The following is a 19,412-nucleotide window of genomic DNA, read 5'->3' as shown; positions in this document are numbered from 1 at the left end:
ATAAGTTACAACAGTGTTCATCAAATTATGCTAACCGATCAGAAATAGTAGTTCGAGATTTAGCGGTGGGTGTTATTAACTAGCTGCCTTATCTCTAGTCTGTCTGTTAAAAACAGAGACGCCTATGCGCAGATAGCTCTTTGTTTAACTCTGTGCGAAAATTTTGAAGCAAATATATTTCTTTGTTTGTTGAATTTCGCGCAAAGCTACTCAAGAGCTATCTACACCAGCTGTCCCTAATTCTTAAGTGATAGATAAGAGGGAAGGCGATTAGTCAACACCACTAGCTGTCCCTAACTATAAAATGACAAACTAGAGGGAAGGCGTTAGTCAGCATCACCAGCTGTCCCTAATTCTGAAGTGACAAACTCGAGGGAAGGCGTTAGTCAGCATCACCAGCTGTCCCTAATTCTGAAGTGAGAAACTAGAGAGAAGGCGTTAGTCAGCATCACCAGCTGTCTCTAATTCTGAAGTGACAAACTAGAGGGAAGGCGTTAGTTAGCATCACCAGCTGTCTCTAACTATAAAATGACAAACTAGAGGGAAGGCGTTAGTCAGCATTACCAGCTGTCCTTAATTCTGAAGTGACAAACTAGAGGGAAGGCGTTAGTTAGCATCACCAGCTATCCCTAACTATAAAATGACAAACTAGAGGGAAGGCGTTAGTCAGCATTACCAGCTGTCCCTAATTCTGAAGTGACAAACTAGTGGGAAGGCGATTAGTCAACACCATCCACCCGTTGCCAAATTTTGGATTAGTCGTTTTACAAACAAAAAGTGGGATTAACCGTATCATAACACTTAAAGACTGAAACGGGTGAACAGTCGGTGACGGAATTCGAACTCGCGAGCCGAGTGCCCTAACCAACAAGCCATACCAGGTCTTTCTGAAACTAAAAACATGAACAATCCGTAATCTCATCGACTTTGCTTTTGTAAAAATAAAAGCACAGAGTTTGTTTTATTACTTGCTTCTGTTAAATAAATCATGTTTACTGTACTTTATCTATGAGCAAGTAACTGTTTTTATTTAATTTATGGGTAGATGTTGATTTATAATGAGGACATATGTAAACAGATGTCAAAATAGTCTCAATGTTAACGATGTATTCACACGAATATGAAGTACAATGGTCGATGACTACACAACCAAAACTCTATAATATCGTCTGTGTTTAGTTTATTATCTACTCAGTAGCGTTAAATGTATCTAAGTAACAGACGTAACAGCAGGGTTCTTATCAGACTCCTAAAAGTCAGGTTCAAGTGCAAGGTTCTTTAAGAACATTCTCGTATAAAAACAAAAGTTGGTAGGACGCCAAAAGACTCTTCGTTTTCTGTCAAATAGAGGACATCAGCGCTACCATAAAACTTATAACTGACTTATGAATACTTCTATTTTTTATCACTTTCAGTCGTTTATCAGGAATCGTAAGTAAACTTAAAAATAAGTTTATATTTTTTTATAAAGAAATGGTCTTAAAAGTTTGTGTTGAGCTCAACAAACTGACAATTGATAAAACAACGAACAAAAACTGGAAGACATTTCTAGTTCTTGAAAACTGATAAGGTATCACTTTTTTGTTTTTTGGATTTCGCACAAAACTACTCGAGGGCTATCTGTGCTAGCCGTCCCTAATTTAGCAGGGTAAGACTAGAGGGAAGGCAGCTAGTTATCACCACCCACCGCCAACTTTTGGGCTACTCTTTTACCAACGAATAGTGGGATTGACCGTCGCATTATAACGCCCCCACGGCTAAAAGGGCGAGCATGTTTGGCGTGACGGGGATGCGAACCCGCGACCCTCAGAGTCGCACGCCTTAATACGCTTGGCCATGCCAAGAATAAAATATTTTAAAATATATTAGGCCTAGTTCTAATGTGTTATAATAAATATAATAGTGAATATGGATTGTCTTTTTCTCAAACTTTATATAAAAATTGATGTTGTTGTATTGTGACTTTAACTAAAAATTGATGTTGCTTTGTGACTTTAACTAAAAGTTGATGTTGTTGTAGTACGTCTTTAATTCGATATTGATGTTGTTGTTGTATGACTTTAACTCAGTGTTGATGTTTTGTAGTTTGAATCTTAGATTTTAGTTTCAATTACCTTTGGTGTTACAGACAAATCCTATTATTCGATAACAGTAGTCCAGAAGTTGGCGGTGGGTGCTATTGACCTGCTGCCGTCACTTTAGTCCATCAGTTCAAAATTAATAAATATTAAGCGTATGTAGCCCTTTTTGTAATTTTAGACGATCTATTATTTGAAATTCGTTATTGGTCAGTCTCTGTTCTATATTAAAAAGCTTGTAGAAAAAAAAACAGCTAAAAAAACATAGCCGCAGTACACCAATGTAAACTGACACTTAATATTTAATGAATATCGAAGGAGATCTGTAGAAGTTAAACCATTCAGTGCCACAAGGTTTAAATCTCGCTTTACAAGAAAAATATATATTAAACAAAATGAAACTACATTTAGTAAAATCAACAAACACAAACTGTTTTTTTTATCTCTTACACACTAATCAAGTTTTACAAATGATGGATTGTTTCAAATGTAATGATTGTGACAGTAAAACAAATAACAGCATTATTTTATAACAATGTAATCTGAGAACATTCTCTAACCGTATGTAACAGAAAATATTCTAAAACATGAATACTTTCTAACAATGTACAATTATAACATTTCTAATAATGTATAATTTAATACTCTCTAACAATATATAATATCATACTCTTGCAATATATAATTGAATACTCTCTAACAATATATAACTTAATACTCTCTAATAATATGTAATTTAATACTCTAACAATGTATAATTTAATACTCTCTAACAATATATAATTTAATACTCTCTAATAATATATAATTTAATACACTCTAAAAATGTGTAATTTAATACTCTCTGATAATGTGTAATTTAATACTCTCTGACAATGTGTAATTTAATACTTTTTAACAATATATAATTTAATACTCTAACAATGTGTAATTTAATACTCTCTGACAATGTGCAATTTAATACTCTCTAACAATATATAATTTAATATTCTAACAATATATAATTTCATACTCTAACAATATGTAATTTAATACTCTCTAACAATATATAATTTAATGCTTTCTAACAATGTATAATTAAATACTTTCTAAGAATTTATAACGATAAAACCTACCTAATAATTTTCATGTTTTTCTTTATACTTAGCAACACTACTGTAGTTTATTCTAAATATACTTTATGTCAACTTTAGATATTTGAATTTAGTGTCCAAATTGATCTATATACAGCTAGCTTTTTACATCTTTTTCATTTCTTTCTACCTCTGGAATCACCAATCACACTTATTCACACCATGTTATTGTTTTTTACATTAGGAGACGTATGTACATTTTTAGTATTTGAATTCCCTAGACACATAATTGAATTCACTATTGTTTTAACATTTTAAACTGATTATTATTTATTTTACAATCTACATATTACTATTCTTTTTTAATTATTACTTACAATTCTCCAGATCATAAGCATAAACTTGTATATTATTAGTTTATTTTATAGGGTGTTTGTTAAATACTCACTTGAGTCATTGTTTAGTATAATTACTAACTTAGGTGGTTATGTAGGAAGCTTATAATACCTTAAGTATATCTGTAATAAACATGAGTAAAGCAGTCTTTCTCTCCACGAGAACCACTTATAATACCTTAGGTATATCTGTATTAAACTTGAGTAGAGCAGTTCCAACCAGTGAAGCCTGCAAGATAGCCTTAGAACTCTATATCCGAGACCCGAACCCAACTATAGACATTCCCAGCAATCAATTAGCAACTCTCATAGAATTCACCACGATAAAGACAAACTTCATGTTCAACAACCACAACTATATACAAACAAATGGCCTAAGCATGGGCAACCCAGTATCACCAGTTCTAGCCAATATTTTTATGACACAAGTTGAAACACAAGCAATTAACACAGCATTACATCCACCACTATACTGGTATAGATATGTAGATGACACGGTTGCGGGATTCAAATCTACAAAACACATACTTAATTTTTTCAATCATATTAACTCTATACATCCCAACATTAACTTCACATGTGAACAGGAAGAAAGCAATCAAATATCATTTCTTAACCTCAAAATTACAAGAACCGACACACAATTCAAAACAGAAATCCACCGAAAAATCACCCATACTGGACTATACATTCCATGGGACTCAGCACATGAAACAAAAGAAAAACTCAACATACTAAGAAACCAAATAAACGCAGCCATAAAACTATGCTCACCAGATAAAATTAACGATGAATTAGACAAAATAAAACAATACTTCATCAACATCAATAAGTTTCCTCCACAAACCGTAGAAAACATTATACACACACACCTAGACAGAAAGCAAAATCAACCAACAAAAGTAAACATATGTAAACATATCTCACGAATCAAAAAATCACGAAACCATATACTGCTGCATACCATATATCCCCGACATCAGCAGACAAATAACCAACATTTGGCAAAAACTAATAACAAAATATGACATTTCAGTTAATACCAAATTTATTCAAAAACCAGGCACAAAACTGAGGTCTATACTATGTAAAAACTACACTGACAAACACCACACCAACATTATTTATAAAATACAATGTGATAACTGCCACGACTTCTATATTGGAGAAACAAGTAGAAAAATGGAAACCAGATTCAAAGAACATAAAAAGTCACCTTCACACGTTTTCGAACACTTGAGTAGAGCGGTCTTTCTATCTACGAGAACCACTTATAATACCTTAGGTATATCTGTATTAAACTTGAGCAGAGCAGTCTTTCTCTCTACGAGAACCACTTATAATACCTTAGGTATATCTGTATTATACTTGAGTGGAGCAGTCTTTCTCTCTACGAGAACCACTTATAATACCTTAGGTATATCTGTATTATACTTGAGTGGAGCAGTCTTTCTCTCTACGAGAACCACTTATAATACCTTAGGTATATCTGTATTAAACTTGAGTGGAGCAGTCTTTCTCTCTACGAGAACCACTTATTATTACTTCACATTCATTTATACTCTCGGTCACGTTTAAAAGTGAACACCAAAACAAACATTTCTGATAACGAAACGTTGGATACCTATCATGTTATTTCTTGACAAATAAAAAGTAGTAAGTGGGCGTGGATTGGCTCTATGGTAGCGCGCTGGATTTAGGAACTCTCATGTCAGGCTGTGACCCGTGTGTTTGAAGGAAGAGGTCTCGTGCACCTGACCCTCCTGGGTATCCAGAAATTAACATACCCAAATACCCACACAGAAGAAGCGAAGCAACCCGTGTGTTACCACAAGTTTCTGCACTTTAATTATGGATGCTTTATAGGATTGACAGTTAGTCCTATAGCATGGTTGTTAGGCACATGATTACTACAAAACCTTGCGCTTTAACTTGAAAGCTGGCTATTGGAAACTATTTGCTTTGCAGGAGAGAACTTGACGTTTTTGACACCAGGGGTGATACAGTAAGAGAAAAACAACATTATTGTGGTTCATGTAGTTTACATGTGAGAGTACACTGGTACTACTTGCACAGAATTAACTAAATAAATATATCCTACAGTGTCTATTTTGTACCACCAAACAACAGAAATAAAGGTTCGAAGTTAGGTTTCATATTTATATCGTAATCATGAATACGAGAAATATAAATAATTAGTTGTGGTTAATATTGTCACTGGAGAAAACAGAGTGAAGCTTACATTAAATACATAGTGTCATCTAAGTGATTTTTAGCTACTTGCGCCCTTGAGGGAATATATAACACTCAAATGTTTTGATTATTTTCCAAGTCACTATCACTTAAGAACTAATATAATTAGGTACTTTGCAGGGAAGGAAGGGATATGGTGTTTGATGGTAAATTTAAGGGTTGATTAATGTTCCATTCGTTTCTACTTGTCGTTCGTGTAGAAGCTTTACTTATTAACTAACTTGTATCTCTCTGACGAAAGCATCAATCAATTCGATACTCTATATTACTTAAACTTAGAAATATCAAGTCGTCTCGGTCTGGTAACGAAAACCTATTCACAACTCCAAGTTTCCGTAATTTTCATTCAATTAATTTGTGTTTGCCGTAGACGTTTCTCGAATAAGCTCGAATATATCTTAAGGTCTGTGTGTCACACAAGTCATCAGTGTCATTGATTTCTGTAATAATACTAAAGTACAAGAAGAAATGTGATCCGAGAAAAAAAAAAAATTCCGCTAACAATTTTGACGTAAGAGTTGTTTTTCAAACCTTTCTAACTTTTGCATGTTACATTAATAGACATAGTATCTGTGGTTAATATAAATGTTGTTGAGAGTTGACATAAATGTTACCTGTGTTTAATAAAAATGCTGTTTATAGTTGACATAAACGTTACCTGTGGTTAATATAAATGTTGTTTATAGTTGACATAAACGTTATCTGAGGTTAATATAAATGTTGTTTATAGTTGACATAAATGTTACCTGTGGTTAATATAAATGTTGTTTATAGTTGACATAAACGTTGGCCCGGCATGGCCTAACGCGTAAGGCATGCGACTCGTAATCCGAGGGTCGCGGGTTCGCGCCCGCGTCGCGCTAAACATGCTCGCCCTCCCAGCCGTGGGGGTGTATAATGTGACGGTCAATCCCACTATTCGTTGGTAAAGAGTAGCCCAAGAGTTGGCGGTGGGTGGTGATGACTAGCTGCCTTCCCTCTAGTCTTACACTGCTAAATTAGGGACGGCTAGCACAGATAGCCCTCGAGTAGCTTTGTGCGAAATTACAAAACAAACAAACAAAGACATAAACGTTACCTGTGGTTAATATAAATGTTGTTTATATTTGACATAAATGTTACCTGTGTCTAATGTAAATGTTGTTTATTGTTGATATAAACGTTATCTGTGGTTAATAAAAATGTCTTTACTTAATATAAGTGTCGTCTATAGTTAAAATAAATGTTGCCTGTGGTTACTATAAATGTTCCCTATAGTAAACATAAATGTTACGTGTGATTAACTTGAATGTAATTTATTATATTATTTAGTTAATATGTTCATAATAAAATACAGAAGGATATGATACTAGAATTATTATATAACAATATCCATTTCTCTTTCTTTTTACAATGGTAATCATACTTGTAAATTACTTGGTATCAAAGTTATCAGAGGATAATATTGAAAATAGATTATTTTCGTGTGCTATGTTTGTTGTAAATTATAGACCCACACTTTGGGCTATTTGTGCTTGGTCAACTTCGTGAATCTAAACCAGATATTTTACGTTATAAGCCCAGTGAATTATTGCAGAGACACTAATGAGCTGTTTTATATAGCTCTCAACTGATCGATATAAATAAATGTTTTTAATTTCTTATATAGGTTTTTAGTTTTATTTAACTCCAAGATGTTAAAATGTTAGATTCTAATCAACATATTTATCACCAAGATAGTTTTATTAAGACAAAATGAGGAACATTTCATTTATGATTAACTTCGTAATTTATTTTAAGGACATCAACAGTTTGATCATGACATATACAACATAAGTCTTCAGTAATTCGTACCAGAAACCTGAGATATTGTAATCATTACGGAAGAAAGGCGTGTTTTAATAAATTAATCTTTGAAATTAATAATTAACCAATCAAAATCTTGATTTAATCAGCCATACGAGTAAAGTTCCAAATAACTAATCCTGTTATCAAACGAAACCCAAAAATTATCCGGTTTAGTATTATTTTTAGAAGAATAAACAGGATAACTTAACTGTTCAAAACTGGTTGAGTTGAAGGTCTGGTTTCGAAACCTCTACAATTTGTTTACGTGATTCTGTGTTAACGTCTTGATCAGAAATGATACTGACATATATATTATGTGTGTGTGGAGAAGTGGCTAGGTATGAGTATAGTATTGTACGACGTGTTCTATTGGTTACAACTAGTCATATGTCCACACATACTTGGTAAGATGTGTTCTATTGGCTACCACTAGTCACATGTCCAGACACGCTTGGTAAGACGTGTTCTATTGGTTACACCTAGTCATATGTCCACACACGCTTGATAAAACGTGTTTTATTGGTTACAACTTGTCATATGTCCACATACACTTTGTGGTAAGACATGTTCTATGGCTACCACTAGTCATATGTCTACACACACCCTTCGTAATATGTGTTTTATTGGCTACCACTAGTCATATGTCCACATACACTTGGTAACATGGCTTCTATGGCTACCACTAGTCGTATGTCCACACACACTTGGTAAAACGTGTTCTATTGGCTACAACTATTCAGAAGTCCACACACACACTTCCTAAGACGTGTTTTATTATTAACCATTAGTCATATGTCTAAACACACTTAGTAAGATGTGTTTTATTGGTTACCACTAGGCATATGTCTACATACACTTGGTGGTAAGACATGTTCTATGCCTACCACTAGTCATATGTCCACACACACGCATTTACTAAGATGTGTTTTATTAAATACCACTAGTCATATGTCCAAACACCCTTCGTAAGATGTGTTTTATTGGCTACCACTAGTCATATGTCCACACGCACTTGGTAAGATGTGTTCTATGGCTGCCACTAGTCATATGTCAACACACATTTAGTAAGATGTGTTTTATTGGTTACCATTAGTCATATGTCCACATACACTTGGTATGGTTTGTTCAGTTGGCTACCACTAGTCATATGTTCACATACATGGTAAGCTTGGTTACCATTAGACACACGATCACGTACATGGTAAGGTTGGTTACAATTTGACACATGTTCACGCACGTAGACATTTTCTGAAAACAACAGATTGTGACGTAGTTCACTGATATAAAGAATGTTGTCAAACCTTCAACCTTTAACAGTAGTTCACTGATATAAAGTATGTTGTCAAACCTTCAACCTTTAACAGTAGTTCACTGATATAAAGTATGTTGTCAAACCTTCAACCTTTAACAGTAGTTCACTGATATAAAGAATGTTGTCAAACCTTCAACCTTTAACAGTAGTTCACTGATATAAAGTATATCGTCAAACCTTCAACCTTTAACAGTAGCTCACTGATATAAAGAATGTTGTCAAACCTTCAACCTTTAACAGTAGCTCACTGATATAAAGAATGTTGTCAAACCTTCAACCTTTAACAGTAGTTCACTGATATAAAGTGTGTTGTCAAACCTTCAACCTTTAACAGTAGTTCACTGATATAAAGTATATCGTCAAACCTTCAACCTTTAACAGTAGCTCACTTATATAAAGAATGTTGTCAAACCTTCAACCTTTAACAGTAGTTTACTGATATAAAGTATGTTGTCAAACCTTCAACCTTTAACAGTAGTTCACTGATATAAAGAATGTTGTCAAACCTTCAACCTTTAACAGTAGCTCACTGATATAAAGAATGTTGTCAAACCTTCAACCTTTAACAGTAATTCACTGATATAAAGTATGTCGTCAAACCTTCAACCTTTAACAGTAGCTCACTGATATAAAAAATGTTGTCAAACCTTCAACCTTTAACAGTAGTTCACTGATATAAAGAATGTTATGAAACCTTCAACCTTTAACAGTAGTTCACTGATATAAAGAATGTTGTCAAACCTTCATCCTTTAACAGTAGTTTACTGATATAAAGAATGTTTTCTAACCTTCAACCTTTAACTGTTTTTTTCGCAAGACGTTTGAGAAACAATTTTGTTTGTTTTTTAATCACCGCTTTTAGTGGCGACCCCTATAAACACAGTTCCTCTACACAGAGAATATAATCGACTTGGAACGTTTCTTTTTGTCTTATACAACACAATAATTACTTCAGTGTAGTGGAACTCCACTGCTATTGGTTATTACTACTGGGTAAACGCACACAATGAGAATTTTCTACACTTGTAAGAAGTGGGTGTAGGGTGTTAATGAAAGGGTTAGTTGGGAAGACATATTCCTCACAGTAAAGCTAAGGTCAAAACAATGAAAACAAAAGGGGAAAGTAATTAAATTACACTCTACAAGTCACGTGATGCTACAAACGTTTTGTTTTGCTAGACTGGATCTCTATTAAAATGTTTCAAGTACTTGTGCCTATTTAACTGAAATGAGACAGTTGAATTCCTAACCAATAAGAGTGAGTCGCTGTCAACAGCTTTCAATTATTCGCCAAATTAATCAAACGATGCGTCACGTAAGTCTTTTTTTTTTCTGTTAATTCCAATGTTTCTTCGAGAACGTTAGAACACTGGTAAATCGTAGTAGAAATGTACTGTTTAAGTTAGGTTGTTCACATGATTCTCTCTATTATTAGTTACTATCAATCTCGCGAGGTGTCAGTGAAAGGAATTTAACAATTTGTTTCACGTGAAACGTTTTTATCAGAAAATCTTTTTAACGAGACCACTTATATCTAATGTACATTACGATTTTAAACACATTCAAACTTATGTATGTTTTACATAGAACAGAAGACCAGATATTAGTTTATTACCACTTTGTATAGCTGTGTCTTTGTTCTAGAAAGTTTTCTTTGTATGTGATTTGCTGGATAGATTGTCTATATGATCTCACTACATTTTATTAACTTGTGAATTTTCACTGGCATGAATGATATAAAATTATGAATTTCATGACATTTACTCAGTTTATTTTACATAAAAATCTCGTATCCATTCACGGCATGTCTAAAGAAAAGAAGTTTTATGACAAATACGTTCTCAAGGCAGATTTTTTTCCGTTAACTTACTTTTCCAGACTTTTTCTCTGGCAGTTTCTGCTACGATGTATTTGTAATGTTTGTTTAGGTACTTACACGTCACGTATTTCTGGTTGTTATTTAAACATTTATACGTGTTACAGTGTATTTATATTTTGTATGTACGTAAGAACACATCAATAAAACTAAATACCAAACTGAAAAGCTATAACTCTGAAATTTAGGCTTCGATCTCTGTAGTGAGCACAACTCAAATCACCAAGTTTGTATTTTTTGCGCTTCACAAGAAATAAACGACATCTTTTCTTATTTACGATTTTGATTCCAATTTGATAAATTTTCGATGAAATATCTGTTAACACAAATATGTTGCTTTTATTTGATCCATATTTTGTTTCGGGATAGTCTCCTATGTACTAACTTTCCAACGAACGATATGTGAAACAGAGCTTGACAGCTGGTAAACTGATAAACGAATGTGTTAGGTGATTTTATCAAATAAATTTTACCCGTCTCTACCCATTGTTTGTGGCTTTTGTTAAGTGTAATTAGAACTTGAACACGGTTTAATATCCAATGGAAATGGAAATTTTAATAGTTAAATGTGTGAGTTGTTGTAAAAAAAATATTTCCTACTGCTAGCATGAAATATTCGTGTAATGTCATAGTTAATCCCACTACTCGTTGATAAAGTTGACGATGGGTGATGTTAACAATTGCTTTCCCTCTTGTCTATCACGTTCAAATTAAAGACAGCTAGTGCAGGTAGCCCTTGTGTACCAGCGCCAAGTTTAGTCCCGCTAGTTTGTGGGTGAATTTCATAACACTGTTTCAAGTATGCCCCCAAACTCTCTGGAGGGGGTATCCAGAGTCACAAACTCCGATCCCAGGTTCGAGCTCAGAGACCTGAAAATCTACTTGGAGTTATTCTACTAGGGTGCTCTTCCAAGGGCTATAACACCCCTTCGCACGGTCGACCACGAGTCACCCGTATACGCATGTAAGAGAAGATAGCACGCAACAAGCACAGGACGTGAATTAATAATTCGTTATAGTTGTTTTGTTAATGAACTACTATATAATGGGATATCTGTGTTATATTTACTGCAGAGAGCGAAACAAGAGATAATACCACTGTAAATCCCCGGAGTCACTTAATGTTGAATGACGCCACGTTTCTTCTCATGTTCTCGATGTCTGTGTATCAAACTTTGGTAAGGAAGTAATATGACAAAAGTGTTTACCACATGTTGGTTTGGAAGTAATTTGACCATAGTGATTAGGTATGTGTACCACATGTTGGTTTGGAAATAATTTGACAAAATATTTTAGGTATATGTACCACATGTTGGTAAGGAAGTAATATGACAAAAGTATTTAGGTATGCGTACCACATGTTGGTTTGTAACTAATTTGACAAAAGTGTTTAGGTATGTGTGCCACATGTTGGTTTGGAAGTAATTTGACAAAAGTGTTTAGGTATGTGTACCACATGTTGGTTTGGAAGTAATTTGACAAAAGTGTTTAGGTATGTATACCACGTGTTGGTTTGGAAATAATTTGACAAAATTGTTTAGGTATGTATACCACGTGTTGATTTGGAAATAATTTGACAAAATTGTTTAGGTATGTATACCACGTGTTGATTTGGAAATAATTTGACAAAATTGTTTAGGTATGTGTAAGAAAGTGTTTTGGTTTTTAGACTTTTTTCGAATGTTGATTCAGTTCATTACACGGTCCAGAGGTGACTTAGTGATTAGTGTGTCCTGACTGTGTATCCAAAGACGAATAAGTCACGATACGAATAAAAAATGCACTTCGCACTTTGTACTTTGGCACATTATAAGAGAACAGCCGAATCCACTATTCGGTCAAACAAGAGTATACCAAGCGCTGACGTTTTAAAGTTAGGGACCAATAAGCGCAGATAAATAATCCATGTGCAGCTTTGCTCGAAAATTCTAAATTAATAATACCTGTTCAAGGAGCAGCGTTTTATGAACATTAAAGTTAGGCCAAAATTCTATAAACGTCTGTAATAATGTAAGATAATATTATACAAACAGTTGAGATCTTGGTCACATGAATATCGTTTATTTGTTGAATTTTCCACTAACCAACTCGAGGGCTACCTGTTATTAATTAAGATGTGATATGGAAGTCAGCACCCAGCACACATGGTTCGGTCATTCTTTCACCAACGAAAAGAAGGGATTGACTGTAATATTACAACGCCACCACAGATGTGAGGGCGAACATGTTTCGTGACGGGATTAGAACCTCCAATCCTCCAGATTGTGAGTATAGCGCCCTAACCACCAAACCATGCCAGACATATTACGAATAGAATAAGTAACATAAAATAAAAGTACATTACTTTAGCAGACGATATATGTGCGCTTGTTTCGTCGGAAACATAAAATGTTTCCTTATTACACAAAATATCCATAACATAACTAGTATTGCAAATCAGATAACACGTATTTACAAAATGTTAATTTGAAAAAAAAATTAATGAAATTTGGTTTCTGGTTTCGTATGAATTTCGCACAAAGCTGCACGAGGGTTATTTGCGCTAACACTCCCTAATTTAGCACTAAAGGATTAGAAAAATAGCAGCTAGTCCTCACCAACCACCGCCAACTCTAGGACTACTTTTTTACTAAGGAATAGAGGGATTGACCTCCACAATATATATATCTCACGGCTGAAAGGGCAAGCATGTTTGATAAGGCTGGACACAATTTTTTTCCCCATTTTTATTGAACAACATGAAACCAATGACCAAGATGTTTCATTTCGAAGATAATTACCCAGAATGCTTTTTTTCTTTTTAAAATGTATTGCCCATTCCAAATGTAGCCGGATAATTAATTTGTCCGGATTTCTACATCATATTTTCAGATCCATTACCGCAAAAATGTGTTCTACACTTTCAGGTTGCGTTGCTTTATCAGAGTGACAGTTAACTACCGTTATTCGAGTAGCTCCAAAATTGGCGGTGAGTGCTATTGACTAGCTGTCTTCCTTCTAGTCTGTGAGTTACAAACATGTGTAGATAACAGCTCTGTTCAGATTCGCCACGTGTGTTTAATTCCTGTACACAAAGGATGGCAGGAGATTGATCAGAGAGAACAACCGTCTTAAGAAGAAATGAATCAATAAGTTTTCGATTACCGGTTATGTCCCTCTTTCAAAAAACATCAAACTTCTCATATGAAGAGCGGTTCTCAGGACAACAAAGACGATAACATTTAGTTATTTCTTTGACGAATTATTATTCACAAATAAAAATGAATGATGCATTTTGAAAGAGAAATTCGGTAATTGGAACTCAAAAAATCTTTTAAGATATTGCATAAGGATTGTAATTTGTTAGCCTTCCGTAGGTTATTGAAAGTCAAGCAGACAGATGTGAATTATTGTTTCATCCAATCACATACACCATTAACCATATTCTACAAACGTCTCTCCTGATCAACCCACATAACATCTTGGAAAGTCGTTTGTTTGTTGAATTTTGACCATAGTGTCTCGAGAACTTCCAGCGATTATTGTTATTAGAGGTATGATATGGTTAATACTGCAGATTAGGGACTATTTTCAGTGTGATGGTATGGTTAATATTACAGATTAGGGACTGTTTTCAGTGTGATGGTATGGATAATTCTGCAGATTAGGGACTGTTTTCAGTGTGATGGTATGGTTAATACTACAGATTAGGGACTGTTTTCAGTGTGATGGTATGGTTAATACTGATTAGAGATTCAGTGATGGTATGGTTAATACTAGAGTTAATAATGTGATAATATGGTTAATACTACAGATTAGGGACTGTTTTCAGTGTGATGGTATGGTTAATACTACAGATTAAAGACTGTTTTCAGTGTGATGGTATGGTTAATACTACAGATTAGGGACTGTTCTCAGTGTGATGGTATGGTTAATACTTTAGAGATTCTTTTCAGTGTGATGGTATGCTTAATACTACAAATTAGGGTCTCTTTTAAACGGGTTGGTATGGTCAATACTACAGATTAGGGACTGTTTTCAGTGTGTTGGTATGGTTAATACTACATATTAAACACTGTTTTCAATGTGATGGTATGGTTAATACTACAGATTAGAGACTGATTTCAATGTGATGGCATGGTTAATACTACAGATTAGAAAATATTTTAAATGTGATGGTATTGCTAATACTAGAGATTAGAGACTGTTTTCAGTGTGATAGTATGGTTAATACTACAGATTAGGGATTGTTTAAATGGGTTGGTATGGTTAATACTACAGATTAGGGACTGTTATCAGTGTGATGGTATGGTTAATATTACAGATTAGGAACTGTTTTCAGTGTGATGGTATGGTTAATACTGCAGATTAGGGACTACTTGCAGTGTGATGGTATGGTTAATTCTGCAGATTAGGGAATGTTTACAGTGTGAAGGTATGGTTAATACTGCAGATTAGGGACTGTTTTCAGTGTGATGGTATGGTTAATACTACAGATTAGAGAATGTTTTCAATGTGATGGTATTGTTAATACTAGAGATCAAAGACTGTTTTCAGTGTAATGGTATGGTTAATACTACAGATTAGAGACTGTTTTTCAGTGTGATGGTATGGTTAATACTACAGAATAGGGACTGTTTTCAGTGTGATGGTATGGTTAATACTACAGATTAAAGACTGTTTTCAGTGTGATGGTATGGTCAATACTACAGATTAAAGACTGTTTTCAGTGTGATAGTATGGTTAATCCTACAGATTAGAGATTGTTTTCAGTGTGATGGTATGCTTAATACTACAAATTAGAGACTGTTTTAAAGGGGTTGGTATGGTTAATACTACAGATTAGGGACTGTTTTTAGTGTGCTGGTATGGTTAATACTACAGATTAGAGACTGTTTTCAGTGTGATGGTATGGTTAATATTACAGATTAGGGACTGTTTAAAGGGGTTGGTATGGTTAATACTACAGATTAGGGACTGTTTTCAATGTGATGGTATAGTTAATACTACAGATTAAAGACTGTTTTCAATGTGTTGGTATGGTTAATACGACAGATTAAAGACTGTTTTGAATGTGATGGTATGGTTAATACTACAGATTAGAGAATGTTTTGAATGTGATGGTATGGTTAATACAGTTTAAAGACTGTTTTTAATGTTTAAAGATTGTTTTTTCATGTGATGGTATGGTTAATACTACAGATTAGAGACTGTTTTCAGTGTGATGGTATGGTTAATACTACAGATTAGAGACTGTTTTCAGTGTGATGGTATGGTTAATACTACAGATTAGGGACTGTTTTCAATGTGATGGTATGGTTAATACTACAGATTAGAGACTGATTTCAATGTGATGGCATGGTTAATACTACAGATTAGAAAATATTTTAAATGTGATGGTATTGCTAATACTAGAGATTAGAGACTGTTTTCAGTGTGATGGTATGGTTAATACTACAGATTAGGGATTGTTTAAATGGGTTGGTATGGTTAATACTACAGATTAGGGACTGTTATCAGTGTGATGGTATGGTTAATATTACAGATTAGGAACTGTTTCAGTGTGATGGTATGGTTAATACTGCAGATTAGGGACTATTTTCAGTGTGATGGTATGGTTAATTCTGCAGATTAGGGAATGTTTACAGTGTGATGGTATGGTTAATACTGCAGATTAGGGACTGTTTTCAGGGTGATGGTATGGTTAATACTACAGATTAGAGAATGTTTTCAATGTGATGGTATTGTTAATACTAGAGATCAAAGACTGTTTTCAGTGTAATGGTATGGTTATTACTACAGATTAGAGATTGTTTTCAGTGTGATGGTATGCTTAATACTACAAATTAGAGACTATTTTAAAGGGGTTGGTATGGTTAATACTACAGATTAGGGACTGTTTTCAGTGTGCTGGTATGGTTAATACTACAAATTACAGACTGTTTTCAGTGTGATGGTATGGTTAATATTACAGATTAGGGACTGTTTAAAGGGGTTGGTATGGTTAATACTACAAATTAGGGACTGTTTTCAATGTGATGGTATAGTTAATACTACAGATTAAAGACTGTTTTCAATGTGTTGGTATCGTTAATACGACAGATTAAAGACTGTTTTGAATGTGATGGTATGGTTAATACTACAGATTAGAAAGTGTTTTGAATGTGATGGTATGGTTAATACGACAGTTTAAAGACTGTTTTCAATGTGATGGTATGGTTAATACTACAGATTAGAGACTGATTTCAATGTGATGGCATGGTTAATACTACAGATTAGAAAATATTTTAAATGTGATGGTATTGCTAATACTAGAGATTAGAGACTTTTTTCAGTGTGATGGTATGGTTAATACTACAGATTAGGGATTGTTTAAATGGGTTGGTATGGTTAATACTACAGATTAGGGACTGTTATCAGTGTGATGGTATGGTTAATATTACAGATTAGGAACTGTTTTCAGTGTGATGTTATGGTTAATACTGCAGATTAGGGACTATTTTCAGTGTGATGGTATGGTTAATTCTGCAGATTAGGGAATGTTTACAGTGTGATGGTATGGTTAATACTGCAGATTAGGGACTGTTTTCAGTGTGATGGTATGGTTAATACTACAGATTAGAGAATGTTTTCAATGTGATGGTATTGTTAATACTAGAGATCAAAGACTGTTTTCAGTGTAATGGTATGGTTAATACTACAGATTAGAGACTGTTTTTCAGTGTGATGGTATGGTTAATACTACAGAATAGGGACTGTTTTCAGTGTGATGGTATGGTTAATACTACAGATTAAAGACTGTTTTCAGTGTGATGGTATGGTCAATACTACAGATTAAAGACTGTTTTCAGTGTGATGGTATGGTTAATACAGATTAGAGATTGTTTTCAGTGTGATGGTATTAGAGACTGTTTTAAACGGGTTGGTATGGTTAATACTACAGATTAGGGACTGTTTTCAGTGTGCTGGTATGGTTAATACTACAGATTAGAGACTGTTTTCAGTGTGATGGTATGGTTAATATTACAGATTAGGGACTGTTTAAAGGGGTTGGTATGGTTAATACTACAGATTAGGGACTGTTTTCAATGTGATGGTATAGTTAATACTACAGATTAAAGACTGTTTTCAATGTGTTGGTATGGTTAATACGACAGATTAAAGACTGTTTTCAATGTGATGGTATGGTTAATACTACAGATTAGAGAATGTTTTGAATGTGATGGTATGGTTAATACGACAGTTTAAAGACTGTTTTTAATGTGATGGTATGGTTAATATTATAGATTAGAGATTGTTTTCAGTGTGATGGTATGCTTAATACTACAAATTAGAGACTGTTTGAAACGGGTTGGTATGGTTAATACTACAGATTAGGGACTGTTTTCAGTGTGATGATATGGTTAATACTACAGATTAAAGACTGTTTTCAGTGTGATGGTATGGTTAATACTACAGATTAGGGACTGTTTTCAGTGTGATGTTGTGGTTAATACTACAGATTAGGGACTGTTTTCAGTGTGATGGTATGGTTAATACTACAGATTAGAGACTGTTTTCAATGTGATGGTATGGTTAATACTACAGATTAAAGACTGTTTTCAATGTGATGGTATGGTTAATACTACAGATTAGAGACTGTTTTAAAGTGTGATGGTATGGTTAATACTACAGATTAGGGACTTTTTCACTGTGATGGTATGGTTAATACTACAGATTAAAGACTGTTTTCAATGTGATGGTATGGTTAATACTACAGATTAAAGACTGTTTTCAGTGTGATGGTATGGTTAATCCTACAGATTAGAGATTGTTTTCAGTGTGATGGTATGCTTAATACTACAAATTAGAGACTGTTTTAAAGGGGTTGGTATGGTTAATACTACAGATTAGGGACTGTTTTCAGTGTGCTGGTATGGTTAATTACTACAGATTAGAGACTGTTTTCAGTGTGATGGTATGGTTAATATTACAGATTAGGGACTGTTTAAAGGGGTTGGTATGGTTAATACTACAGATTAGGGACTGTTTTCAGTGTGATGGTATGGTTAATACTACAGATTAAAGACTGTTTTCAATGTGATGGTATGGTTAATACTACAGATTAAAGACTGTTTTCAATGTGTTGGTATGGTTAATACTACAGATTAGGGACTGTTTTGAATGTGATGGTATGGTTAATACTACAGATTAGAGACTGTTTTCAATGTGATGGTATGGTTAATACTACAGATTAGAGACTGTTTTCAGTGTGATGGTATGGTTAATACTACAGATTAAAGATGTTTTCAATGTGATGGTATGAGTAATACTACAGATTAGAGACTGTTTTCAAGGGGTTGGTATGGTTAATACTACAGATTAGGGACTTTTTCACTGTGATGGTATGGTTAATACTACAGATTAAAGACTGTTTTGAATGTGATGGTATGGTTAATACTACAGATTAGGGACTGTTTTCAGTGTGATGGTATGGTTAATACTACAGATTAGGGACTGTTTTCGGTGTGATGGTATGGTTAATACTACAGATTAGAGAATGTTTCAATGTGATGGTATTGTTAATACTCGATATTAAAGACTGTTTTCAATGTGATGGTATGGTTAATACTGCAGATT

At 34.0% G+C, this 19,412-nt stretch overlaps 1 protein-coding gene across 4 annotated transcripts in view; it reads left to right on the top strand.

Annotated features, from left to right (window-relative positions):
• Positions 1 to 1,307: 1,307 nt before the first annotated feature.
• LOC143257210 (B-cell receptor CD22-like) overlaps positions 1,308 to 19,412 on the top strand; it is a 104,964-nt gene continuing 86,859 nt past the window's right edge. For 2 of the 4 annotated variants that reach the window (XM_076515620.1, XM_076515631.1), the window contains exon 1: positions 10,171 to 10,253. Coding sequence is in view for 2 of the 4 variants with exons in the window: in XM_076515602.1 (XP_076371717.1) it covers positions 1,386 to 1,431 (46 nt within the window). In the remaining 2 variants the exon portion in view is untranslated. Of the gene's footprint in view, positions 1,432 to 10,170; positions 10,254 to 19,412 lie in introns of those variants that run through there. The other 2 variants (XM_076515602.1, XM_076515611.1) reach the window with 2 other exon arrangements.

This window comes from Tachypleus tridentatus, chromosome 1 (assembly GCF_004210375.1).
Source record: "Tachypleus tridentatus isolate NWPU-2018 chromosome 1, ASM421037v1, whole genome shotgun sequence".
NCBI classification, from domain to species: Eukaryota; Metazoa; Arthropoda; class Merostomata; order Xiphosura; family Limulidae; genus Tachypleus; species Tachypleus tridentatus.
This window is presented reverse-complemented; position numbering and strand designations above follow the sequence as displayed.